This window comes from Aristolochia californica, unplaced genomic scaffold, assembly GCF_029961685.1.
Source record: "Aristolochia californica isolate CCGP_79_NKW_82.1479 unplaced genomic scaffold, dmAriCali1.0.hap1 SCAF_4, whole genome shotgun sequence".
NCBI lineage: Eukaryota > Viridiplantae > Streptophyta > Magnoliopsida > Piperales > Aristolochiaceae > Aristolochia > Aristolochia californica.
The window spans coordinates 40,719,335-40,743,877 of record NW_027182103.1 but is presented as its reverse complement, the minus strand read 5'-3'; the positions used below and the strand labels follow the sequence as shown (position 1 = coordinate 40,743,877).

At 38.3% G+C, this 24,543-nt stretch overlaps 4 protein-coding genes across 8 annotated transcripts; 2 read left to right on the top strand and 2 right to left on the bottom strand.

Moving 5' to 3' along the window:
- LOC137963647 (serine/threonine-protein kinase Nek6-like) lies at window positions 1–1,065 on the top strand. Its single transcript, XM_068810802.1, has 3 exons — window positions 1–160; window positions 355–390; window positions 457–1,065. Exons 1-3 carry the CDS (start codon window positions 131–133, stop codon window positions 1,063–1,065), a joined length of 675 nt encoding a protein of 224 aa, XP_068666903.1. The 5' UTR covers window positions 1–130.
- On the bottom strand, window positions 280–5,948 carry LOC137963646 (biotin synthase, mitochondrial-like). 3 transcript variants are annotated; one of them, XM_068810800.1, is made up of 7 exons: window positions 5,597–5,948; window positions 4,664–4,843; window positions 4,205–4,311; window positions 2,691–2,896; window positions 2,298–2,437; window positions 1,708–2,007; window positions 280–541 (listed from the first exon to the last, which is right to left on the bottom strand). In XM_068810800.1, the coding sequence occupies exons 1-6, from the start codon at window positions 5,774–5,776 to the stop codon at window positions 1,708–1,710; spliced, it is 1,113 nt and encodes a 370-aa protein (XP_068666901.1). In that variant the 5' UTR covers window positions 5,777–5,948; the 3' UTR covers window positions 280–541. The 3 variants fall into 3 exon arrangements, with proteins under 3 accessions (XP_068666901.1, XP_068666899.1, XP_068666900.1); XM_068810798.1 differs by lacking the exon at window positions 280–541 and adding an exon at window positions 1,300–1,479; XM_068810799.1 differs by lacking the exon at window positions 280–541 and having other exon boundaries at window positions 1,578–2,007.
- Window positions 5,949–6,131: 183 nt separating this feature from the next.
- Window positions 6,132–9,218, top strand: LOC137962878 (uncharacterized). Of its 2 annotated transcripts, XR_011115176.1 has the most exons (3): window positions 6,132–7,116; window positions 8,229–8,663; window positions 8,771–9,218. XR_011115176.1 is itself a non-coding variant. In XM_068809995.1 (2 exons), the coding sequence occupies exons 1-2, from the start codon at window positions 6,542–6,544 to the stop codon at window positions 8,488–8,490; spliced, it is 837 nt and encodes a 278-aa protein (XP_068666096.1). In that variant the 5' UTR covers window positions 6,132–6,541; the 3' UTR covers window positions 8,491–9,218. The 2 variants fall into 2 exon arrangements, 1 of the variants encoding a protein (XP_068666096.1); XM_068809995.1 differs by having other exon boundaries at window positions 8,229–9,218.
- A 351-nt stretch (window positions 9,219–9,569) lies between these two features.
- On the bottom strand, window positions 9,570–24,433 carry LOC137963115 (U11/U12 small nuclear ribonucleoprotein 35 kDa protein). 2 transcript variants are annotated; one of them, XM_068810293.1, is made up of 8 exons: window positions 24,112–24,433; window positions 23,643–23,740; window positions 23,499–23,550; window positions 22,904–22,974; window positions 22,694–22,784; window positions 22,535–22,610; window positions 13,908–13,986; window positions 9,570–10,205 (listed from the first exon to the last, which is right to left on the bottom strand). In XM_068810293.1, exons 1-8 carry the CDS (start codon window positions 24,248–24,250, stop codon window positions 10,068–10,070), a joined length of 744 nt encoding a protein of 247 aa, XP_068666394.1. In that variant the 5' UTR covers window positions 24,251–24,433; the 3' UTR covers window positions 9,570–10,067. The 2 variants fall into 2 exon arrangements, with proteins under 2 accessions (XP_068666394.1, XP_068666395.1); XM_068810294.1 differs by lacking the exon at window positions 9,570–10,205 and adding an exon at window positions 13,586–13,604.
- Between the last annotated feature and the right edge of the window lie 110 nt (window positions 24,434–24,543).

The window sequence follows — 24,543 nt, the reverse complement described above, 5'->3', positions numbered from 1 at the left end:
CACCTGCCCTTTCAAAGTGTTTCTTCCCCAAAGAGATGCACAAATTTCAAATCTCAGAGGAAAACAGAGTTCTAACTTCTAAGGTTTCCTAATTTCTCGCTGTGTCTTTCCACAGGATCCCTGGCTGTTGATGCTCTCTGTTCTGCACCACAATTTAAAGGTACATTTTTCTTTTGATCAATTTTTCTAGGTTTCTTCTATTGTCTTTTGAGTTTTTATATATATATATATTTCTATTGGAGTGATGATAAAAAAAAATTATTCTTATATCCTCTTTAATATTTTCTGGGAAGAATTTGGAATAGAAATTTTCCACACACAGAAATTTAATCAGAAAATTTCCTGTTTCTATAGGTTTCTATTGGCATAAACACAGGCTATGGACAAATGGTAAGTCTATGGAACAGCTATCTTACCCAACTATATTTCAACTATTGATGGACTCACTGGTTCTAGGCAGAAGAACTCCTGAGGCATGCTTATCTGAAGAAGTATGTCATTGAGTATGTAATGCCACTGTCTCTCATTTCCTCTCCTGCACCTGCAATGACTGAGGAAGGGCATAAAGAACGAAGCTTTTCAAGCATAAATCATAACAATAGTAGCAGCTCCAGCAGGGCCAGTACAGAAGCCAACAGCTCCTTGAGCCTAGTTACAGAGACATGTAGCCAATTGCATTCTTCTGCAGAAATCATAACACTACAATTGACACAAGAAAGCAAATCAGAGGGCAACTTTTCTGATCAGATTCATCCATCCAGTTTACCTAATAACATTGCCAAAAACAGCTTCTACCAAACCACCACAAATGGAGTAAAGGAAACCATGAATCATGAACTTGAGTCGAAGGGATGCAAAGACTTGTCTACCATGGCATCTGCTACTTCTAGAACCTACCAAGAAAGGGCTGAAGCATTAGAGTCCCTTTTGGAGCTTTGTGCTCAATTATTTGAGCAGAAGAGAATGGAGGAACTAGGTGGAGTGCTGAAGCCATTTGGGAAGGATAAAGCCTCACCAAGAGAAACTGCCATTTGGTTATTAAAGAGCCTAAGATCCATCGAGTGAAAACTGAGAGGAGGAAGGAATTTACCTTTGCAGTCAATCAACTTGCTCTGAAAATCAAATCAACCAAGTTAATTCGGTGCCTGTAGAGTGTGGTGCCTGACATTGATTTCTCTTTTGTTCTTATTTTACCTTTTTTGTTCTTATTTTACCAGTATTATGGAATATAATGCAATCAGGTCCAGGTAGACAGATTGCCACTTGAACTTGGTCACATTCACTTGGTTCTTGTATCAGATAAATTATCCAACAGCGTGTTAGACCCTCATAAATTCTGATACCAGACTAACTTGATTCAATAGAGACTCTTGAAAGCTTCGTGGCCACAAAAACGATTGCTGCTACCACAGAATTGAAGCAGGCACTAGATGAAAACCAGAAGCTAGTTTGCTGACCCCTCACCCATGCCTTTTTCACCTGGACAGGGGAGAGAGTACGTTTTACTAAGAAGTTTTTGCATGAAACTTACATTTTCCAGGAATAAAATATTAGCTGGTATTCATGTCTCGCCCAGGTTGGAGCAAAAGAAAGTTAATTCTACATTTAGTTAGCAACAACAAAAACAAAAAATCACCATATTCGGCCAAATGAAGTGAGATAGAATTACTTTAAATAGTACAATTATATGAATAAAACTTCTCTGACCTAATTAGAGGCAACAGCTGCTTCACATCGTTCTGCTTCATTAGTTATATCTTCGTGAAAATTGGATCCCTTTGGAATCAGGCCAAGCAATTTAAACATCAATTGATCAGCATCAAAATCATTGTTGGGGGTTGTCAAAAGCTTTTCGCCTGTAAAGATGGAATTTGCACCAGCAAGGAAGCAGAGGGCCTGCTCAGGCATAGAAAATCGGACTCGTCCAGCAGATAACCTAACCATTGCTTTTGGCATCACTATCCGCGCAGTTGCAATCATCCGAATCATCTCCCATATCTCAACTGGCTGAAGAAAAGCAAGATGAGAAAAAGGAGGTCTTACCATCACCTTTTTTTAAGAAAACCTGTTTGATTAGTCTAACAATTTTTTCAGCACTGATATGTTTTCTATGGTGCAAATGACACAGTCATGTACTAAGCCACATGACTTGAAGAAGAAAATTCTTAGAGTGGTGGGGATACCGAAAGTTAAAAAGATTCATGGAAATAAAAAATCAATGGAATTGCACAGAAAAGAAGAGTTCATATGGTCCTCACAGCACTAAAAGATGATGCCAAGTATAAGAGGATGAGTACCTTCTGATCCTGGAGAGGGGTACCTCTGACAGCAAGCAACGCATTGATAGGGACACTCTCTGGATGAGCTGGCAGAGTGGCTAATGTATGCAATAAACCAACACGATCCTCTTCAGCCTCCCCAAGCCCAATTATTCCCCCTGTTGGCACACAATTTATGAGTTACAAAAACAGTGGCATCCACAGAAATTGATTTATTTGATACATATCACTCTCCAATGTCCAGGACGCTAGTTAAAACATTAAACAGTTCATCATAATAGATTGAACATCTGAGTAACACCACATACAGTCCAACCTTATCAAGTTTCATCACAAACATTTCATTCATCTTGAATATTATACACTCTCATTGTTTAACCAATTTTTGAATGATTTCCGAACTAAAATCACCTGAGCAGACACTGATTCCAGCATCCCGTACATACTGTAGGGTTTCCAGTCGCTCATCGTATGATCTTGTGGTTATAATATTTGGGTAATACTCACGCGAGGTATCAAGATTGTGATTGTATGCTGTAAGTCCTGCCTTCTTCAATTCAACTGCTTGCTGCTTTTCCAGCATGCCTAACGTGCAACATACTTCCATGCCCATACCTCTGGGAATTGAACAAAAATGCATAGTCAGCACAAAGAGGTTTCTATATTTCCTTGATGTCTATGTACTAAAATTCATAAAAAAAACACATGTTAACTCAAAAAAAGCTCATAATCATGCTAAATATTGTTTTTGCTTTTCTGGAGTGAGATTTAAATTGAGCAACAACACGAACACATAAGAATCCTGTTGTTAAGCAGGATTCATTTGAATATGGAGAAAAGTGGGAGCATACACCTCGTTGCCAAAGCAGCAGTTCTTCCCTAAGGGGGTCATCATTTTCCCTTTTTGAAACAGGAGGAGGTTATCATCTTTTATGTATCACATTAGCAATGTCGACCATTTCTTTTAAGGAAGCAACTTTATTAGGTTCTTTTAGCTTCTTTCTATAGTTTTTTAAAATCCCAAAGATTAAATCTTCCATTACTTTCCATTGGTTGATTCAAAGTTGAAACTGAATCTTGGAGCACATCTTTCATAATGATTAAACTTCTTACCTGTTTTTCTAGTAATCTGCAAGTCATTTAAGAAAGAAGTTTTACTTAGGAAACAACACGAGACTGAAAGAATAAAGGACAAACAGAATCCATAATGTGGATAAGGCAACATAGAATGTTGAATGTTGTAAAGAATAGGGGATTTATTAGAGGAGGAAGCAAGTTCCTGACAGATATTTTCCAGAAAAAATACTAAATATTATAAACATGCTAACGATTTCTTGAAGAATTAATGTAGTTGCAAAAGAGGGTGCTTCTGTCAATACCAGAACATGAGGGAATCCCAGACTTATTTCCAGAAAACATATGTTTATGTACTTCCCCCAGCCTTAGAGGAAAAAACATAAAGGACTAGATATTTTCAATGAAGAAAACAAATCCAAATCTATCTCCATATTCACAAAGCCTTAAAGTTCCATAATGAGGAGTCATCCAACTTAAATCAGAAACAGAGTAAGAAAGTTAGTCATCCAGCTGAAGTCTATTTTATCAAATTAACTCTTGGAGAATAAGACACGGAAATGTTCTCTCAAAATACTGCAGAACTTCCACATAACTGCTTGAAAGAGTACATAGAAAAGTCACATTGAAGAAATAGGAGACAAGTGAAAGCACGAAGAGACATTAGATCAGATAATAGACACCTCAAGGTCTGTACTCGAATAAATGCACACGTGGAGACGAAACAATTACTAGTTTAGAATAAGAAATTTTGTCAAAATGCACAACCAGAATACTATCATGGGAAATAGGCTGTCAAATGTGAAATTGGCGAAACCAAGAGCACAATAATCAATGCATCTTTTTCATACCTTATTTCTTTTACATATTCAAGTATCTGATTGAAGTTAGTCTTCCTGCCAATGGTATCCCTCCATGCAGCACCCATGCAAAAACGAGTGCTTCCAGCTTCCTTTGCCTACAAAGTAAAAAGAAACTCGAGTATTAACAAACTGAAAGACTTTAAAATGTGTTACATCTTAAGAATATAAGATCTTCTCAAAGAGTGGAAGTTTTTAAAACACTAAGCAGTCATGAAGTTATGCCTAAGATCAACTTTAAAAGAATTAAATAAGCAAAAATATGCTCCTTCTTGCCATCAAAATGAACTACATTGAGTTTCTAACGTAGCATGCAGCTTTTTAACAGGAAAGCCAGCTTTTAGCCCCTGTTTGTGACTTCCATCACATGCTTTTTCTGGACTTCACACAGCATGTGTATCACTGACCAAATACTGAAAAATAAAAAAAATAAGAAAAATTAGATTGTACCTTCTTTGCTGCCTCCAGAACATCATCCTTGCTCATCAACTTCTGGGCTTTCAAACCAGTATTGTACCTAGAGGATTGTGGACAATATGAACAATCTTCACTACATCCACCCGTTTTAACTGAAAGAAGAGTACATTGTTGTACTTCCCTAAAGTTGTGGGTATGCCTGTGGACTTGAGCCTACAACAGAAGGCACAATTTTGAAATAACTTGTCATTTAGAACATAGCAGAGAGCAGCTACAGATAAAGATTCTAGCATAAAAGCCTTCAGAAGCAAAACAAAGTCAGCCCCCATAACATTGGGACGGAAATAGACTCTGAAGCTTCAACAGGCTTGCCCGGTTTGTAAAATTCTTAAAATCTTATTACGCTTCCATTAGGAGAACATTTTACTGTTTTTCTAAAGAAATTCGAGCAACATCTGAATCGGATTATCTCATTCAGTTGTATATCGTAATCCAATTAATGCGAAGTGTGAGTGTTGTGACACTCCCACGTCGATTCATTTTCGTACTCCCACTGAAAACTGACAGAAAGAGTGATTATGGAGTTTCCAGATGCTGTATTAAACTATTAATTGCCTATGTTCTTTCTTCTCTTCATTAAATTTTTAATAATGTTAAAGGCAGCACGAAAAGTGTACATTCAGAAAACATAAGCTAACTTCGACAATATCTTAACTCCCTCAACGTTAAAAGTGGCATACAGAGATGCGCCCCTTTACCAAATTAAGGGTAAGAAAGCTGCCTATACCTACCCAAAATAACATAAACCACAAAAAATTAAAGTTTTAGAATTAACCTAGAGCACATTATGAGAGGAACAAAAGAAGTACCCAATCCGCGGAGCATATGAACAACCAAAGAATTCCACCATAAAAAGTCCAAAGCAAGCAAGTCTATAGACTTGAACATACGACGAGGAAAACTTACACCATGGAAGAGGAGATCCAGCAGGGGAGAATCGTAAATAGACGTGATTTCACCCTTAGTCCAGTTGTTTCTTGGCCCCTCCCGAATCGTTCTCTCCGCCTGAACAGCGGCTGCGGAAGAATAAGAGCAATGGGAGATGGACAAGCTCGTAAGGACCCGCAGAGAACGAAACAGAATCATTATCTTCCTTCGTTAGGTTCCCCGAAGATGAGTTTTACAGAAATCCTGAGTAGCTCTCTTTACTGAATCCTCCAAAAGGTAAAGAGGATCGGAAACGGGTGTAATGGGCTGAGTGACTGGAGGAAGGAGGAGGCAGAGAGGCAGTGTTTCTCCATCTACAGCACCAGGAGTCGGTAACCACGGCGGAAAAAACAAGGCTGTCTATTATTATTATTATTATTATTATTATTATTATTATTAACCGACCCTGGTACCGGTGGTTTTTTGCGTGACATCATACCCGATGGCCACGTATACGGGTTTTATTGGGCGTAGAAAGCATTGCGTGCATGTTAGCAAAAGTGGTTCCAAGAAGTCCAAAAAAGAACAATCATAATCGTCTCCGGCTCCGCTGCTGATATCTCGTGACAAGATCAAATGAATCTCTCCTTTTTTGAATTCTTTCTTCCTTCTCCTGTCGACTGCTGTTCCAAAATTTTCAATTTTCTATAAATTACTTCCCATTACGGCATCACCCTTCAAACGACTCCTCTTGTCTCTCTCTCTCTCTCTCTCTCTCTCTCTCTCTCTACACACACTCTCGTCTCCACTCTACCTTCTGTCCAAATCCCAGACCTTTTTCTCTCTCTACAGACTTATAAGGCGTCTCCACTCTACCTTCTGTCCAAATCCCAGACCTTTTTCTCTCTCTACGGACTTATAAGGGGGGGGTACCTGCGTCCTCTCTCTACGGACGCGTCTTTCTGCCTCTGCCTCTGCCTCTCCATGGGTTCTGCAAGCAGGTCTCAAACTCTTTTTAAACCCCCCAAAACTGAAAACCCTAAAAACCCTTCCACCAGCAGCGACACGGAGGAACAGGATAACCTTCCCATGCCCCGGCAGTCGGATCCCTTCAAGACTCCTCTCTTGATCGATGGCCTTGAGGAAGACTCCGCTCTCGCCCTCTCCGAGTACCTCACACGGGAGGAGGTCCTGCGTCGTCGCTCCCGCCGAGTCAAGCAACTTGCCAAGTTTTACAGGGAACAGTACTGGGCTTTGATGGACGAAGTTAGGGTCAAGTACAGGGAGTATTATTGGGATTACGGCAAGAGTCCTTTTAAAGAAGATCAGGAAGAGGCTCATGATGGGGAAAAGGAAGGGAACAGCGAAACTGGGGTGGACGAGAAGAATCGATTCGGGTTAGGGTTTGAGAATATTAATGGTAGTATTGATTCTAAGGGGAGTATTAGTCAGAAGAAGTGTGCATTTCCCGGCTGTAAAACAAAGGCCATGGCGTTAACGAGTTATTGTCATCCGCATATTCTTGCAGACACTAAGCAGAAGCTGTATAAACCTTGCGTGTAAGTTACGAAGTGGCTCCATCTATTTAGTTTTATTTTTCTGACCTATTTTTTTCTTTCCTCTTTTTATTTTCGATTTTAACCAAAATATTCGCGCTGAAACAGTCAGACGTATGGAAATATTATTTCATTTCGTACCATTTATGTATTTTTAGGTATTGCGAATTTGGATGCCTCTATTATGGAACATTAATTTTCTAGATGTCTTTCCTTTTCCCTCTAATGACCTCGAGTTTGTTCTGTAGTAGCTTCTTGATGATATTCTAGAGTAAGGATACATGGCACTTTTGCTATCTAAGAAAGATTGTCTGTAACTACTGTTTTGGCGAATTCCATGAGATGTTATTATCTCTAATTTCATTCTAATGACAGCACGAGGTCTTTCCCCTTTTGCTTTTCAAATTATGTGATTGTACATACAGGATGATACATCTTATGAAGGGAAGATGATAGAATGCTCAAACCATGACAGCTTATTTAGGATCATGATTTCTTTTATTTTTCTATAATTACTCAAAGATGTGAATCCAAATTCCTTGAGAACATTGTTTGTGAAGGCAATCCGTTTCAAACAAAACATTGTTTGAGAAAACAATGGCGCTTTGATGTTCTTGAACAATTCATTTAACAAATTGCATTCTGTTTTTCATTTGCTTTATGTTGCTTCCTAAATAGGAAATTCTTTCTCGTTGTTGTAAATAGATAATAAAAAGAAGTATAGATGACAGCAACAATGTCTGTGGTTATTATATATTTTTTTTTTCCAAAAAGAAGAGAGAAACAGTTTAATAAAAGCTACAGCTGGTAACCTATGAAACTAATGCTGTCATTTCATTACTTAATCGGAGCCCATGCATTAGTTAATTATTTGTTTAAAATATTTTGGAGGCAATCACATTTGGGAAAAAAATTTCTTATTCACTTTGCTGCAAGCTTATATTGTGCCTATGAATATGCAGTTCTGATCAGTTTTGAGGTCAGAGATTTCTTGTATGAAAAAGTTGAGGTTTTTGTATGGAAAGCGCAGTTATATGTAGCTTGGATTTATTATCCAGTTTTCTTTTGTATTTTATTCCTAAAAGAGTGTTAATATGTGGACTCCTTTTTTCCAGTTTTCCGGTTGGGCAAATTACTTGTGGGAAGCCGATCCTAAGAGCTGCTGTGCCTTCTCTCTGTAATGGCCACCTCCAAAAGTATCAGAAGAATGTGTTAAGGGCTCTTAAGAAGGGTGGCATGAATGTCACTTCCTCAAGCAAAGCCCCAAAATTTTCAGTCATAATTGCAGAATATGTCCGGCAAATACAGGCAAAAAGACGGGAAGCCCGAGATAAGGTAGTCATGAATGTTGTTGTTAAGGAAGAGAATGGCAGTTGAACTGTTGCTGAGTAAGGTCAATTTGATAACCTCGTCCAGTGGAAAGTTCATAGGCATCCAGTCAAACTAACGTGGACAAATGAGCCATATAGATGCTGGGCATTAAGAAGGCCAAGGGTGGATGAAGTTCTCTGCACTTGGTGCCGGACTGTTCAGGACTGTGTGGATCTGAGGTATATCTACTTTTGCTTCTCAACTTCTTTGTAGATTCAATGGGCTGATCTTGATTCATCCTCCTTGAATTGTTCTCAAGGGTTTTCTTACTGCCAATTTTTGTCAGGGTATCTGTGATTATATGTCGCACAGGTTGTTGAGACACTTAACCATAGTGGCAGAGACTTGTATAGGGTTTTGCTGACAGGATTGCTATCTTTTCTGTGGGTTCGACGGGGCATTCCTGTGGTTGCATTTGGATGTGGTGATGGTTTTATGCGAGGGTATCAGTTGTATGATTTTAGGATTGTCAGCTTCTGCTTCATGGTGGTTTCTTCAATGGGTCTTGTTTTGTTTGTGAGGTTAATAGCCTGGCATTCACAGTGAGGAGTGTCAAGAAGTTGGTCATTTTTTCTCAGGCTGCAAGTGGCCGTGTTTCATACAATTGAAACAGTGTACCATATCCGTGTTTCATGTTAATATTCATTGTAAAGCTTCTCTTAAGAAAAAAAGTATTCTGCGCATGCGGGATCTGAATGAAATGCTATTTACCTTTGTCCTCTGTTGTTGTCAATTTGTTGGGACTGAGCTGTTTCGATAAGGGTTCTCTGGAAAGCATTCTAAGCCATGTGGTTGTGCGAAGGATATTCTGATTCGAAAATTTTCTGGCCATGAGGTTCTTGTTCTGTTGTTACGTTTAATGAGTACGCTTAACAGAGTATGTAAAGTGAAAAAGGAACGCAGAGCTGATGAGCTCTTGACAGTTTTTAATGGCTTTTTGATGGTGCAGATCATTTTTTGCTATATTCGAGTACGCAACAGAATGTTACTGGAGAATCTTGAGTCGTCTGGAGCAAGTCGAAGGCAACAAATATTCCAAAAAAGCGTAAATTTCTTACAATAAAATGTTGTGGAAGAACCAACAATTGTTCTCACAAAGCGTGAATTCTGCACCATAAAAGTGTTATGGAAGAACCAACTTTTACTTATCCAAAAAAAAACAAAAACAGAAAAACAATTTTAATAAGAACGAAAAAATTTCAAGGCTGTCCTTGTTACAGGTTTTGGATTTATCAGAGTAGCCGGATAGAGCATCTAAATGTTCTTCAAGGTTGTCTAAAGCCAAGATCTTCAGCTATGACTACAGTTTCTTCATACAATACCAAAAGTGATTGGATTATAAACGATTGCTATGACTATCCATTCGAAGCTCTTTTTCCAGACTGCTCCATTTCAGCATAAAAATCTTTCAGTAGATATTGTAGAGATCCATGTAAGAACATATTTGTCTCCACAGCACATTTTCTAGCCTGGCTCACCGGAACGAGAACATGAGATGAATGGCTCTCCTTGATGTCAAACTTAATTTCTCTATTCTTCTGCCAGAAACTAAGAGGAAAGCATGACACATGATGCCATTAAAATCAATCGAGACTATTATCTCTGCTTGAAGACTGCCTCCGCTCATGCCGGTGTGAATGCTTCTGCTTGTGCCTATGGCGCTTGTGAGATCGTTCTACCTCCTCCACAGACCCTTTTCTCCGCCTAGGGGGTGATGGTACCTAAGTATCACAAAGGAAAATATGTTCTTACACATAATTCTACATGATACAAAGAAAAATTAATAATTTAACCCTGGCAAACCAACTCTTTGCGCGCATATGAAATGGTGGTAAACGAGTGGTGTGGTATTGAAATTTATACTGCTACACCTTTTCTGTAGTAGGCAAAAACCAAAAAAAATTCTTCCTACTGAAGGCCACCAGGATACACATATACTACTATAACAAAAAGAAATGATGAAAACACCACCAGCACAGTTTAAATCAATAGCAAACTTAAAAGACTTTCAGCACTATTGAGGGATGTTCCAGCTGCTAGTTTGTGAAAATAGAAAAATGGCTAATTGCAAAATTATTTTTACCAAGTAGGGCTAGAGCAAGAATTTGAATGTCGTCTCAGGATGGTCAACTCTAATGCAGTTGAGAGCAATGATCACAACAAAGGTACAAAATGGCTACTACATAAAACTTTCTTTTCTAGGAAAAAAGGGCCAGGTGACTACACATTGAAAATATTTTTCGTAAAAATGAGTACTCCCAATGAAGAAAAATTAAACATCCATGCACAGATAGGGAGACAATTTGGGAAAACCCACTAAATCCAAACTATCTTCCCTATCCTCATTTTTTAAACATGCCGCCAGTGCATGAACAACCCAATAATAATGTGGGATTTAAAACTAATATCTTCTGCTCCAATTTTTCCCCATTATCAATGTTGGATTTAGGATCCCATGATAAAGAACATGAAGTAATCATTTAAAGGTAGATGATAGCCCGAAGGGAAGAAAGAAGAGAAGGAAGAAGAGAGAGAGTGAGAGAGAGAGAGAGGTGGATGGCTAGAGTGTTTGAGAAGAGGGAAAGAAGGATTAGGGTTGTAGTCACGTCCCTAATCTTCCCCCTCACATGTATTTATAATAATTGATATATCAAGAATTACATCAATACCCTTTTCCCTAAGAAGGGAGGAAAAGGGACAAAAATAAAGGATCATTTACATCATTGTCACTACATAAGTTGTATATTCTAACAATCACCCTCAAGCTGGGGGAGAGAAAACATCGTAGATACTCAGCTTGCCGCATACATTGGTCTGGATCTTGGATGTGACTGACTTTGAAAGTATGTTTGCCACCTGTCCTTGAGATGAAACATGTCTGAGAGATAAAATACCGGTTTGAAATTTCTCCCCTAAAAAGTAGCAATCTACCTCAATATGTTTTGTTCTCTCATGGAAGATCGGATTTGAAACAATATGAATGGCTGTTGATTATCACAATATAATTCCATAGGGGCTTCTTTGTACAACCCCAATTCAGTAAGAAGAGATCTTACCAATAGAAATTCACTGACTGCATGGGCCATAGCTCTGTATTCCGCTTCTATACTAGATCTCGCAACAACATTTTGCTTTTTACTTCTCCATGTAACCAGGTTACCTCTAACTAAAGTAAAATACACTTCCTATCGTCAGGTGATCCAGCCCAATATGCATCCGCAAAACCTTCAATGTTGAAGTGACCATGATTTTTATAGAGAAGTCCATGAATTCCTTTTAAATACCTCAGTATCCTCTCTAGAGTTTGCCAATGGGTAAGTTGTGGTTTGTGCATATATTGACTAACCACATTTACTGCATATGATATATCCAATCTAATCGATGCAAGGTAAATAAGCTTTCCTACAAGTCTCAGATATTTATCTACACCAACATCTTCAATAGAGCTTGCACATAGCTTTGTGTTAGTATCCATAAGAATCTGATGGTCGACATCTCATCATCCATGTGTCTTCAAGTAGATCAATAACATATTTTCTCTGATATAGGACAACCCCATGCTTTTACTAGAAGACCTCAATACCCAAGAAATAATTCAGAAGTCCAAGATCTTCCGTTTTGAATTCTTTGCATATCTTTTCTTTGACTTCTTTTATACTATCTGCATCACTTCCAGTTAAGACAATATCATCCACATAAACTGTCAATAATACACTGCCCTTTAAGATATTCTTGACAAAGACAGAATAATCTATTGAGCACCAGCTGAATCCAAACTACAACATTGCTTGGCTAAATTTTTCAAACCAAGCCTAAGGAGACTATTTTAGGCCATACAAAGATTTTTGCAATCTGCATACTGACTCCCCCTCTAAGAAGAGAAGGATGAAGAGAGAGAAGAAGAGAGAAAGAAGCAGAGAGAAAGAGTGAGTGAGTGAGTGAGTGAGAGAGAGAGAGAGAGAGAGAGAGAGGTGGACGACTAGAGTGTTTGAGAAGGGGGGAAAGAAGGATTAGGGTTTTAGTCACGTCCCTAATCCTCCCCCTCACATGGATTTATAATAATTGATATATCAAGAATTACATCCTGCCCCTTCTGTTGCAACTCCCCTGAATCCCCCACCCATGTCCTCCTCCATTGTCAATTCGTCCAAGCCATTTGGGTCAATCTCCTCAACCAAATTGGAATATAATTTTGCGTCCCCCCACAATCTGCCATCCATGATCCTCTCCATCACCAACTCTCGTCTTCCAAAACTTAGAAAGATGCTCATATCCAGTTGTGTGGGTCACATCCATTGGGCGCTCTGGAAAGAGAGGAATAACCGGAAATTCCAATTCAAAGCCTCTCCAATTGAGGTGCTTGCAGAGAACATTGCTAGTAAGGTCTCTGCCTGGCTATTGACGAAGGACTTCATCCACCTTAGTAGCTCTGATTTTAGGGGGAGCTGGCATCTGATTGCCACCATGATGGGGCATTCTTGAGCCCCAATCATGACAATGTGGTCCCCCCCAGGTCACTATAAGATGATTTTCGATGGTAGTGTCGTTGAATGCCATGGGTCCGCTGGTTTTGTTGGGGTAATTCATGATGAAAATAGTTGTCTCCTCTACTCCTTTGCTGGCTCATTGGGTATATCTGATTCTAATACCACAGAGCTTGCAGGTTCAAGGCCTCTTGATCTTCTAAGACCTTCTCATTGGGTCCTTCATCATCAAAGGTGACTCCAAGGTTGTCATTGACTGGTGCGCGAAGAGAATAAATAAAGAATTACATCAATCCCCTTTACCCTAAGAAGAGAGGAAAAGAGACAAAAAAAAAGGATCATTTACATCATTTTTGAAATGTCTTAACTTCGGAGTTCTGATGGGATCCGGTGCTTTAGTGCTGGTATGGATCATTTACATCATTGCCACTACATAAGTTGTATCTTCTAACAATCAAGATTATTACACTAGGACAAATGGTTCTGAATACTCTTCTCTCTTCAAGTAGGAGAGTAAATATTTTTCATTACTAAAACCTGAGACTGAGACTGGCTTCATGAATCCCTTCCCCATATAAAGATTCTGAATGAAGTTCAATATACAGGAAAGTACTAAACCTCAACTTACTGCACCATCTGTTGATCAAGGAAAGAGATCTTATCAAAACCACTAGCTTGATAGTAGTCAAGTTCAAGTGCAATATTTATGAGTCTCTTCATCCGTTAGTTGGCATCGAAATCAAATTAAGCTCATGTGAACTTTAGCAGTTTTATTTAACCATACAGATGGTCATGGTCCAGAATGTATGAAAGTAATGTAAACATAAGCAGCAGATTCACAGTAAGATTTCCTCACTTCAGAACATTTTAAAAGAAAACAAAAGAAAGAAGAAAGACAGAAGCTGAATAAAGAAAGGAGAGGTAGTGATACTGTGATACCTCAAAGCGTGTCATATATCTTCCTTCTGGAGGAGGTGGTATACCAAGCCTTTTCAGAACATCATGAGGGATTGGACGCCTAGTCAAATGAACAGGATATAGATGAATTATCTATAAACATTTTACTTTTTTAGAGATTGAAATATAAAAAAAAGATGGATAAACCATGAATAGTAACGATTAACCAACAAAAAGTAGGAAATAGGTGATTCCATTTTAGGGATATGAGAAACAAATTCAAATGCATATGTAACAAACATGTCCACTTTCTTTGGTTGATATGTCCAGAACTGCATATGTTATAGAGTATGTTATGCAATGTAAACTGGATGGCGGTCCTTACTCCTGGTGTTCTATGACAGATTGTGTTTTGTGTACGTTATACACATAGATATTAGCTAGTTGTCCAGATTCTTGGTGTTCTACTACTGTTTGGCCTGTGTTTCTGGGTTATTTTCTTTTTGTCATATAAGTATTAGGTACCTAGCGAGTGCTCTGAAAGCTCTATAGCTGGTGGAACACAAAGGCTGGACCATAACCTTATTCCATAGTGGACTGGCCAATCTGATGCCCTTACTCCAAATTAGCACATAGACATACAATAATCCACCACACATCCAAGGAGCCTACTCTTTGACAAGTCTCACCCAACGACTGGCCCTTTTCACGATTATATTAACTCTTGCTTTAGCAATAGGTAGCCCTTTCCATAAGTCTACCCCTTTTTAGACATGATGGCCCACTCAATGAAGGCTTTCATATTGATCAAACAACTTTTTTCACCTCTTTGATAGCTTTAACTCAACACTAGCCCTTTTTATAGATCTTAGGGTGAAAACAGGTAATGGTAATGAGTATTCTGTTACCTGTTTCATTTATCCTGCACCTACTCATTTACCCTTTCGGTTTGGAATGGTAAAGGTTTTCTGTGACACATAGACACATAATTATCCAACACACATCCACGGAACCTACTCTTGATTGGCCTTTTCATGTTTATGATAACACTTGCTTCAGCAATAGGTATCCATAAGTCACCGGCCCACTCAATGCGGGCTTTGATATTGATCAGACAACTTTTTTCACTTCTATGATAGCTCTAACTCAACAGTAGCCTTTACTATAGATCTAGGGGTGAAAACAGGAAGCGGATCGTTTGGGTAATGAGTATTCTGTTACCTGTTCCATTTATCCTGCCCAGATTCCTTTACCCTTTCAGTTTAGAATGGTAAAAGGTTTTCCGTTAGACATAGACATAATAATCCACCACACATCCAGAGCCTACTCTTTGACAACTCTCACCCTAAGATTGGCCCTTGGCCCTTTTCACGTTCATGATAACTCTTGCTTTAGCAATAGGTAGCCTTTTCCATAAGTCGCCCTTTTTTAGACATGATGGCCCACTCAGTGAGGGCTTGCATGTTGATCAGACAACCTTTTTCACTTCTATGATAGCACTAATTCAACACTAGCCCTTATTATAGATCTAGGGGTGAATACAGGTAATGGATCAAATGGGTAATGAGTATTATGTTACCTGTTCCATTTATCCTGCCCTATTCCTTTACCCTTTCGGTTTGGAATGGTAAAGGTTTTCTGTTACACATTGTTTACCCATTTGCACATGGGAATGATAAAAGGTTTTCTTTTACACATTCCTTTACCCATTCACCCACGGGTAACAGAGGGTAAATGGGCACTCTGGTAAATAAATAGATAAACCAAGAGGGGCAGCACCTCCTTCCCTGACCCCACATAGCATCACATGCACACACCCATATTCCAAGTTTGATCCACAAGACATACCAATAAGAAAGATGATTTTTGGATCCAAATATACAGTCAAGTCCTCAGCCAATTAAAAAATAGTTTGTTTATGTTGGCCTTTTGCTGATCTCCACTTCTATTGCTCCACTACATGCTGAGAATATGAGTGCTGGTGTGCTACACAAATTGTCAAAATCCTGTTTTGCCAGACATATGATAAAGGTTTATTTGGCAGCATACACTTTGAGCAGCTAATAGTACTCTGCTCATAAACTTGCAAAGGACTGGGTTTTCCATCCTTGTCTTGTAATTGACGGAGCTTCCGCCCCATGAGGGTTAATTTCCCCCTAGTTGTAAGGTTATGCATTTATTACAAGAATACGAGTTTCACTAATTTAAAAGAAACAGGCTTCTTGTAATCCCATTCAAGTATCTACAGGATAGTTCTATTTCCCTTCCTCACAACTCTTCATCTCATGAGCAGGGTGATTTCATTAGCAAGGGTTATGATCACTATTCAGAAAGAAAGAAAGAAAGCCCAAAAAAGAGGAGCTATGATTAAGGCATGACATCAGTTTTTAGTTGGCAAATCTATATAGACTGGTATCAACATGAGGTACGGAGAACAGAGACAGGTTTAATAACGAATGTCAACCTGGCTCTTTTGCATCATTTTGTGTATGACCTTCTAGGTAAGCTCACATCTAAGGTATTCTTGCAACTGCAATCTGTTTTCTCTTATATTAATGTAATGGTAGAGCTGGATACTCTCAAAACAAATAGTATTAAATATTCTTCCATGCGCTCTCAGCTTCTCAGTTGAGGAGGTGGGGATCAAACTGAGTGTGGCCTGCACAAAGAGCACTAAGTTGATTTCTACTTAAGATGCCTCAAAATCCCCTGCGGCATGCATCAGACATCCAGAAAACTTAGAAGAATTGTTGGTTGACCAATTGTTTTCTTGTTATCCATAAAAAAATGTTGACTTAATACCCTTGAAAAATGTGCACCGTTATCCTAATCTAACATCAGTAGTTACAAGTTTGATGTTCCATAGGCCCTTGAAATAAGAAGTGGAGAAAAATTCCAAAGACATGCTTTTTAACTGCTGACTCCTCATCATGAATAAACATTTATAGTGTATTCTTAGGCTTTTCCTAGTCCAACTCAGTGAACTGAAAACAAGCCATCATGTGATGTCTACAGAAAGATACATTAGACAAAAGCAATTCAAAATGATAACTTGCAGAGGAGGAACACACTTCTGGCCTATAAGTTACAAGAAAACCTCCACCTACAATTTTATAGGTGAGAAAGGAGAGATGTAGTACTTCAGCCCCTCATGAGGCAAGATGTACAAAAGCATAATGTGCTAAGTATGAAACTCTTTGGGTTGAGGTTTCAAAGTTCAAGACAACTTCATTAGCAGTTCTAGATCGATGTTTTACCTTTTCAATGTTTGCAAAATTTGATAATTTGCATCTCATCATCTCAAAGATATAACATATGTTAAAGTTCAGGGGTATTTTGGTAGTTTACCATGATATATTGAGTAAAAATGAAGTCATAGTTAGAAAGGGGTTAATTAAACATGTCCAATGATGTATTTTTTATCTTCTTCTATTGTGGTTTTATGGCTGTTAGTAATATAGGTGTTGTAGGGGCATTTTGGACTTTTTATCATGTAATCACTTAAGCTATTAATAAAGAGTTAGGGGTCAAATAGATACCCTAAGAAGACTGCTCCAAAACGTAGTCTTTCCCCCTTTCTCTTTTCTTCCACTTTCTCTCCTCTTTAATTCTTCCTTTCTCTTATTTTATATGGTATAATAGCAATTGATTTGATTGTTGTGGATCTTCAACAAGTTTCTTCCTCTTCTCAAGTTTGCAATCTTCCAGGAAGAGGGATTATCCAGAATTGCTGATTGAAGTTAAAGGTCAGACCCCTTTCTTGTTTATTTTATTTATTTATTTATTTATTTTTGCATTGACCCTAGGGTTGTGCTGTTAATTGAACAGTTTTATGTCATCTTTTGCGCCCCTAGAGGGTTGTTTGGGATTTTCTATCCCAATTCCATGCATACAGGCTCAGTACTGCATGCAAGACAGGCCATATTTACCTTCTTTTGACGTTGTATTCATTGGAATACTGGATTGTATCAGTGCAACTGTCTCCAACAGAATTTGGATGTCCTAATTTTTGTGTTGTGTGGGCCCTACCTAAATGGAGTAGGGTAATACAATGATCTTTTGGTGAATTATTGGTGCCGGTGTCTATAATATTATATTCCAGCGTGTGATTGTGAAATTCATTGCTGAGAATTGCTCTATGGGTGAATCTAGGGATGTGGTTATACCCTCTAAAGGCTCAAGCCATTCAAATTCCAAGGAATCTCACTATATTCAGATAACTTCTACTAAGTTGAATGGACGAGACTACATCAACTGATCCAGGTAAGTTCAGATGTTCCATAAGGGAAAAAAGAAGCTGAGATTTCTAAGTGAGGTTCCTTCTTTCCCTCCTAATGATGATCAGGAAGTTGAAGATTAGGTGATCAGGTGATGAGCCGTAACACATCAAAAGAGACTTGGGACACTTTGAAAGCTATTACTTCACAAGAAACCAATCTGTCAAGGATTTATGAGTTATATGCTAAATTCTTTGGCATGTTAAGGGGAGATAGAACAATGACCCAATATTTTACAGAGAGGAGAGGTATTCTACAAGAAATTAGCACTTTTCACCTCTTAACAACAGATGCTACAGAACTTGGGAGGGAGAAAAATCAGATTAGATTACTAGGTTTCTAGATGACTTGGGACCTGCATATGATGTTGTTAGAGCTCAAATTCAGGCTGATGATGGTGACCATACATTGGAGAGAGTTTATAATAGAGTTCTTTGTGCTGAAGGAGTGATTAAAACTGGTAAACCTACTGATTTGATGTTGTTCTTAATATTTCTTCTTCTACCTCTTGTTCTAAATCAGCTCTAGGTAGATGGGGAGGCCTTGGTGGAGGGATGAGGAAGGGATAGTGCTGGAAGAGGTAGAGGCAGTGGTGATAAAAAAAATGTGCGCATTGTGGAAGATCAAATCACTTCTCAGATAAATGATGGGATAAATTCGGAAAACCTGTTTGGGCTAATTCCAAAGTTTTGATGGAAAGTGGAGAAGTGGTTAATGGTAAGACTGGGTCATCTAGTAGCACCGAGGATACACTGCAGAAGATACTCCAATGGAGAAGTGGTTAATAGTAAGACTAGGTCATCTAGTAGCACATACACTGCAGAAGATACTCCAACAGTTGGAGTAGCTAGCGTTGACCACCACTTAGACTCCAACGGCTAGTGCCACAATGGCAAGCTTAGGAATGTCTGCACATCATATTTCCTCTCTCTCGTCTTGGGTGATAGATCTGAAACCTCCAACCATTATTAGGTATGTCGTCTATTTATCAGAGGTATCTCTATCCTCATTTCATAAATTGTTCACATTAGCTGATGATTCTACTTCCTTTGTTTGTGGAGAAGGGGATGTTCACTCTTTATCCGAAATTTTGTTAACTTCTATATTGTATATTCCAAATTTTCCTATCAATATATCATCAGTTAGCAAACATACTAAGTCACTTGCTCAATCACATTTTTTACATCTCATTTTGTGTTTTAGGACTTGCAGACGAGGATGAAGATTGGTTCAATGCATGAGAGTAATGGGTTGTACTACCTTGACATTGTTCCAGAGAAGAAGTCTATTGCATTTCAGGCTAGGACCTCTCCTTATCTATGGCATTTGCACTTGGCACATCCTTCAATGGTCAAGCTACGTCAGCTCCTTCCTACTTCCTTTGATTGCCAATCATGTTAGCAAGGGAAGCACCACTACAATTCATTTCTCTTAAGTGGTAGATAGAGTCAGCGTCCTTTTTATTTGATTCATTTTGATGTATGGGGTTTATGTCAGGTTCCCAATTCTTTTGGTTTTTAGTATTTCTTGATATTTATAGATAATTATATCAGGTGACTTGAGTGTAACTCCTTTGGGAGAAAACAAAAGTATGTGATGCATTTCTCAAGTTTTATGCTGAAACAAAAAAAACAATTTGGTGCTTCTATCCAAGTTTTCCATTCAGATAATGGTCTTGAATTTGCTAATAGTAAGTTCTCCACTTTTTACATTATGCATTGCATTATTCATCAAACATCCTATGTACTCCTTAGCGCAATTGAGTTGCAGAATGCAAGAATCGCCATCTACTTGAAATTGCTCGAATAAATTTTGTTCCAAATGAATGTTTTAAGTTCTGGGGAGGTTGCAATTGTCATAGCTTGCTATTTGATTAACAAAATGCCTTCTTCTATATTAGATGGTTGTATTCCCATGCGTCCGCTAAAACCTAGGAATAAGCTTTTTGACTATTTCCTCGAATCTCTGGTTCTGTTTGTTTTGTTCTCTTTGTTGGCCCTCATATTGATAAACTGTCTCTTCAACTATTCGTTGTATTTTTTTTTTTTTTTTGGGTATTCCAAGAAATAGAAAGGTAATTGATGCTATGAGTGTACACCTTATTTTTCTTAGGAAAGTGTATGTCTTTGTTGATGTTACCTTCTTTGAGAGTACATCTTCTCTTTTGTTGTCTGAGGAACTCTCTTACCAACAGGATCTCTCTTCAGTCATCTTTACCTATTCCTATTCTTAGATGTCCCAAGCACCAACACTAGTCAACATCCACAAAAACCATTATAGGTATATCAAAGGAGACATGTCATCTACAGTTATCACCAGTTAAAGGCCCAACACAACAATCAACGGCTCCCACTCCTTCGCTGCCCCCACCATCAACCTCTGTGCCTGCAAATCCTGTTGTGAATGATCTTGATCTTCCTATTTATCTTCTTGTACTCAACATCCAATTTCTCGTTATTTGATTCTCTGTCTCCTCAGAATAGATTGTTTGCCTTGTCTTTGTCTAGTATGTTTATTCCAACTAAAGTGCAAGATGCTTAAACTTCACTGGAGTGGGAGAAGGCCATGAATGAGAAGATAAGTGCCTTGGTTGTTTGCCTCTTGGAGCAAAATTAGTTGGATGTAGATAGGTCTATACAGTATACTGCATATGGCATTGTAAAACGCTATAAAGTCAGACTAGTTGTTAAGGGGTACACTCAGACAATTGGGGTTGATGTTTTTGACACTACTATCTGAATTTTGATATCAGTTGTCATCAATAACAGCTGGTCCATGTCCTAGCTTGTTATTTTTATATAGAGTCTTGCAAGAGGAAGTGTATATGGAGCAACTTCCTTTGTACGTAGCTCAGGTGGAGATCGATAAAGTGTGCAAGCTCCAAAAAACTATGTATGGTCTAAAACAGAGCCCACCAGCATGGTTTGAAAAACTCAATAAGGTGGTTAAACCACTCTCTATTTATTTATCATCGATAGACTGGTATTATTGTGTTAGTGGTGTATGTAGATGACATTGTGCTCTAGGAACGACATTGAAGGTATTAAGGAAGTGAAGAACCATCTCAAGCAACATTTTCAAACCAAAGATCTTGGTCCACTAAAATATTTTTTGAATAGAAGTGGCCAGAAGCAAAAAGAGTATGATTGTCTCAGAGGAAATATGCAATGGATGTTGACTGAGTATGGATTGTTGGGTGCAAGACCTGTAGACAAACCTATGGAAATGAACTCTTGCATGCAAGATGGCAATGATCCAATACTCAATGATAGAACCATGTATCGGAGATTGGTTGAACAATTAATTTATGCTATTGGTTACTAGGACGGATATATCATTTGCAATTGGAGTTGTGACCAGTTTATGTACACTCACAGAAAAGTGCGTCTTGAGGCAGTACAAAGAATCTTATGGTACTTAAAGGGACCTCCTGGAAAAAGGGTTGCATTATGAACCACATGGACACTTAAATATTGTTGGTTTTTCTGATGCTAATTGTTCCAGATAAAAGTTATACAAAAATTCACTATAGGATATTGTGTGTTTGTTGGAAGTAAATCTTATTATCTGAAAGAGTGAAAAACAAAATGTAGTTGCCTGATCAAGTGTTGAAGTAGAATATTGAGCAGTGAAGCACACCATAAGTAAACTTATGTGGGTAAAATCAATGTTACAAGAATTTGGTCTAGGAGGAAGTGGTCCCATGAAATTGAAATATCATAACCAGGCAGCAATATTTATTGCTAGCAATACAGTATTTCATGAGTGGACAAATGATGCAGTTTTAAGTGGTAAAGTGATCACTCTATATGTGAGGACAACTGACAAGGTTGGAGACTTGTTTACCAAGGCCCTTGAAAAACATCTATTTGTTGAATTTTGTTCCCAGCTTGAAGGGGAGTGTTAAGTTCAAGGGTATTTTGGTAATTTACTACGTTATATTGTTGACTGAAGTCATAGTTAGAAAGGGGCTAATTAAACATGTTCAATGATGTAATTTTTATCTTTTTCCATTGCTGTTTTATGGATGTAAGTAATATAGGTGCTGTTGAGGCATTTTGGACTTCCCATCATGTAATCACTAAAGCTGTTAATAAAGAGAGTTAGGGATCGATTAGACAACCTAACAAGACTGCTCCTCAACAGTCTTTCCTCCTCTCTCTTCTCTTCCACTTTCTCTCCTCTTTAATTTTTCCTTTCTCTTATATTACAACATACTCAAAAAATTCTAATATGATATATTCCCTCATAAATTACAGAAGCTGAATGGGTAATAAAGTGCTTAAAATTAACATTTTAACCTCTTCTGATGTCAGCCTGTATTTTTTATTTTTTGCCTTTTGTTGAAATATATATTAAACAATGAAATTCACTATGAAAGAGAGTAAATACAGAGGTGCTCGAAATGGCCTTTCACGTCCTCCAAAGCGTAGTTGTCCAGACTCTTTTTTGCCACCAAGTCCTCCTCCTATGGCACATTAATAGCTCAAATTATTCTACGCACAAAAATGAAGATCAAATTTTCAAGATGAGGAATGACTTTTAACTGACCTAACCTTCGAGGGATCCAACCAGGCATCAGCTGTTGCCTATTATAATCTACAATTATTTCACAGTCATCGATCCTAGAATGGTGGGCTTCCTGAACATGAGAGGAATTAATGCCAAAAAACAGTGTATTCAAAGAAAAAAGATATCATGTCACTACTGGCAAAGAAACTTCAAGAAGGATAAACTTAAGTCAGACAGAATCTTACATACCTCATATGCACGGCGCATATCTTTTTCAGTTTCATACTCAACAAAAGCATAGCCACGTGAAGCACCTGTCACTATAAATTCATTGCAGGGTTAAACAACCTCAAGTTAAAATGCATTATACATGTTTTGAAACATTGAACTATAGCATAAGGAAAACCACCTTAGCACAAGGTGTAACCAGACTAATCTCAACTGGAAACTTAGAACACCTCTGGATTAATTTGAAAAAAATAAACTCTGCCAGACATGATAAAAAAGACTTAAAAGTGTTTGTTGTCAATAAAACTAAATCACATCAAGTTTAATGTGGTTAATGATTTGGACAGCAGCTAAAATTAAGAACAATGGCTTGCACTTGATTGCTAGTAGAAGTACAGCCACTGGCCAAAGAATGGACATGAGTTCTTACTTGGATACAAAAAGCAAATAGAGAGAACCTTAAGACATGATTGTTAAAATATAAACCATGAAAATAAATACAACTAGACACATGTATTGAAACGCTAAGATTCCGATACAGTACATCCAAGTGCAACAAGTTGATAATCTATGTATGCTTGAAAACATGGTGAAAAATTATGGATTAAAGAGTTACCAATATCACGGACCAATCGCAAGTTCTTCACCTTTCCATATCTACTCATAGCCTACAAGAGAAAATTGCAAAACTCAATAATCGGAACACGAATCTGAAGCCAAAATCTTCAGACTCAGCAAAGAGGTCATATCAAGCAAATACCTTGTTTAGTATCTCTTCACTTGTGGAACGAGAAAGACGACCAACGAACAAAGTGCAATACGGGTCTCCGATTACCTTAGGATCCCCAAGTGGGTCGTCTGCAAAATAAATTTCGTGAGATCAAGAAGTTGAAGTTCGTACTCTTTAAAGTTCGATAACAAAGCGCAAGAAATAACTCCAATATGCAACATCCAGGACGAATTTCGTGTTCTCCATCTTAATCTCATAGTGAAAAAATGAAAACCTAACGCCGTGACTGACCTGACAGTAAGATTTTTTGTTGGAATGGAAAATAAACAAGAATGACAAATAGAGCAGAACCGTAGAAAAATATAAAACGGGTACTCCCAAACCGAGTGAGATTTAATTTATCAACTACTTAATCCGAAAAGAATTGATTCTTTACTTTAATCCGACGCGGTGACTCAAAATATCATAGCCAGTGATGCTCCTTACGAAAGAAACTTACACAATCCAGCAGATTGACAAAGAAGAGCTCGATAGATGGCGTTGTCGTGGGGAAGAGTGTCAGTCCCGTCGATGCTTCCAGCTTGAATTGGATAGTAAGAATCCGCATAAAACACAGCGTTTAGGTTGCTGGTAGCCATGGCAGTTCCGTGAAGTGAAATTCACGTTTCCAGTTTCCCCTGAATTCTGAAGTAGCTCAGGTTACTCCCAGCCCCATCTAGCAAGGAGCGGAGTGGGGAGGATCCATTCTCACAAATTTCCGACGAGAGAATTCTCTCCGATGGCTTGCGGACCACAAAGTCAGGCTGGGCCCACACGCCTTGTGATTTTGGCTGACCCGTTCATCCATTATAACTTGGGCACTTATAATTGGAAAGAACTTGGGCACTTATAGGTGCCCCACAGCCGTGGGCCAGAGTAGAACCAAACAGTC

Excerpts from the sequence above, each read along its gene's own strand:
- LOC137963647 (XM_068810802.1), top strand. The coding sequence starts at position 131 with ATGCTCTCTGTTCTGCACCACAATTTAAAG. Across the intron at positions 161-354 it reads TTCTGCACCACAATTTAAAG|GTTTCTATTGGCATAAACAC; the intron begins GTACATTTTTCT and ends CTGTTTCTATAG. Across the intron at positions 391-456 it reads ACACAGGCTATGGACAAATG|GCAGAAGAACTCCTGAGGCA; the intron begins GTAAGTCTATGG and ends CACTGGTTCTAG.
- LOC137963646 (XM_068810800.1), bottom strand. The coding sequence starts at position 5,776 with ATGATTCTGTTTCGTTCTCTGCGGGTCCTTACGAGCTTGTCCATCTCC. Across the intron at positions 2,897-4,204 it reads GAATATGTAAAAGAAATAAG|AGGTATGGGCATGGAAGTAT; the intron begins GTATGAAAAAGA and ends TTCAATTCCCAG. Across the intron at positions 2,438-2,690 it reads TGGAATCAGTGTCTGCTCAG|GGGGAATAATTGGGCTTGGG; the intron begins GTGATTTTAGTT and ends GTGTGCCAACAG.
- LOC137962878 (XM_068809995.1), top strand. The coding sequence starts at position 6,542 with ATGGGTTCTGCAAGCAGGTCTCAAACTCTTTTTAAACCCCCCAAAACT. Across the intron at positions 7,117-8,228 it reads AAGCTGTATAAACCTTGCGT|TTTTCCGGTTGGGCAAATTA; the intron begins GTAAGTTACGAA and ends CCTTTTTTCCAG.
- LOC137963115 (XM_068810293.1), bottom strand. The coding sequence starts at position 24,250 with ATGGCTACCAGCAACCTAAACGCTGTGTTTTATGCGGATTCTTACTAT. Across the intron at positions 23,741-24,111 it reads TTGTCAATCTGCTGGATTGT|ACGACCCACTTGGGGATCCT; the intron begins GTAAGTTTCTTT and ends TTTATTTTGCAG. Across the intron at positions 22,611-22,693 it reads TTGGATCCCTCGAAGGTTAG|GAGGAGGACTTGGTGGCAAA; the intron begins GTCAGTTAAAAG and ends AATGTGCCATAG.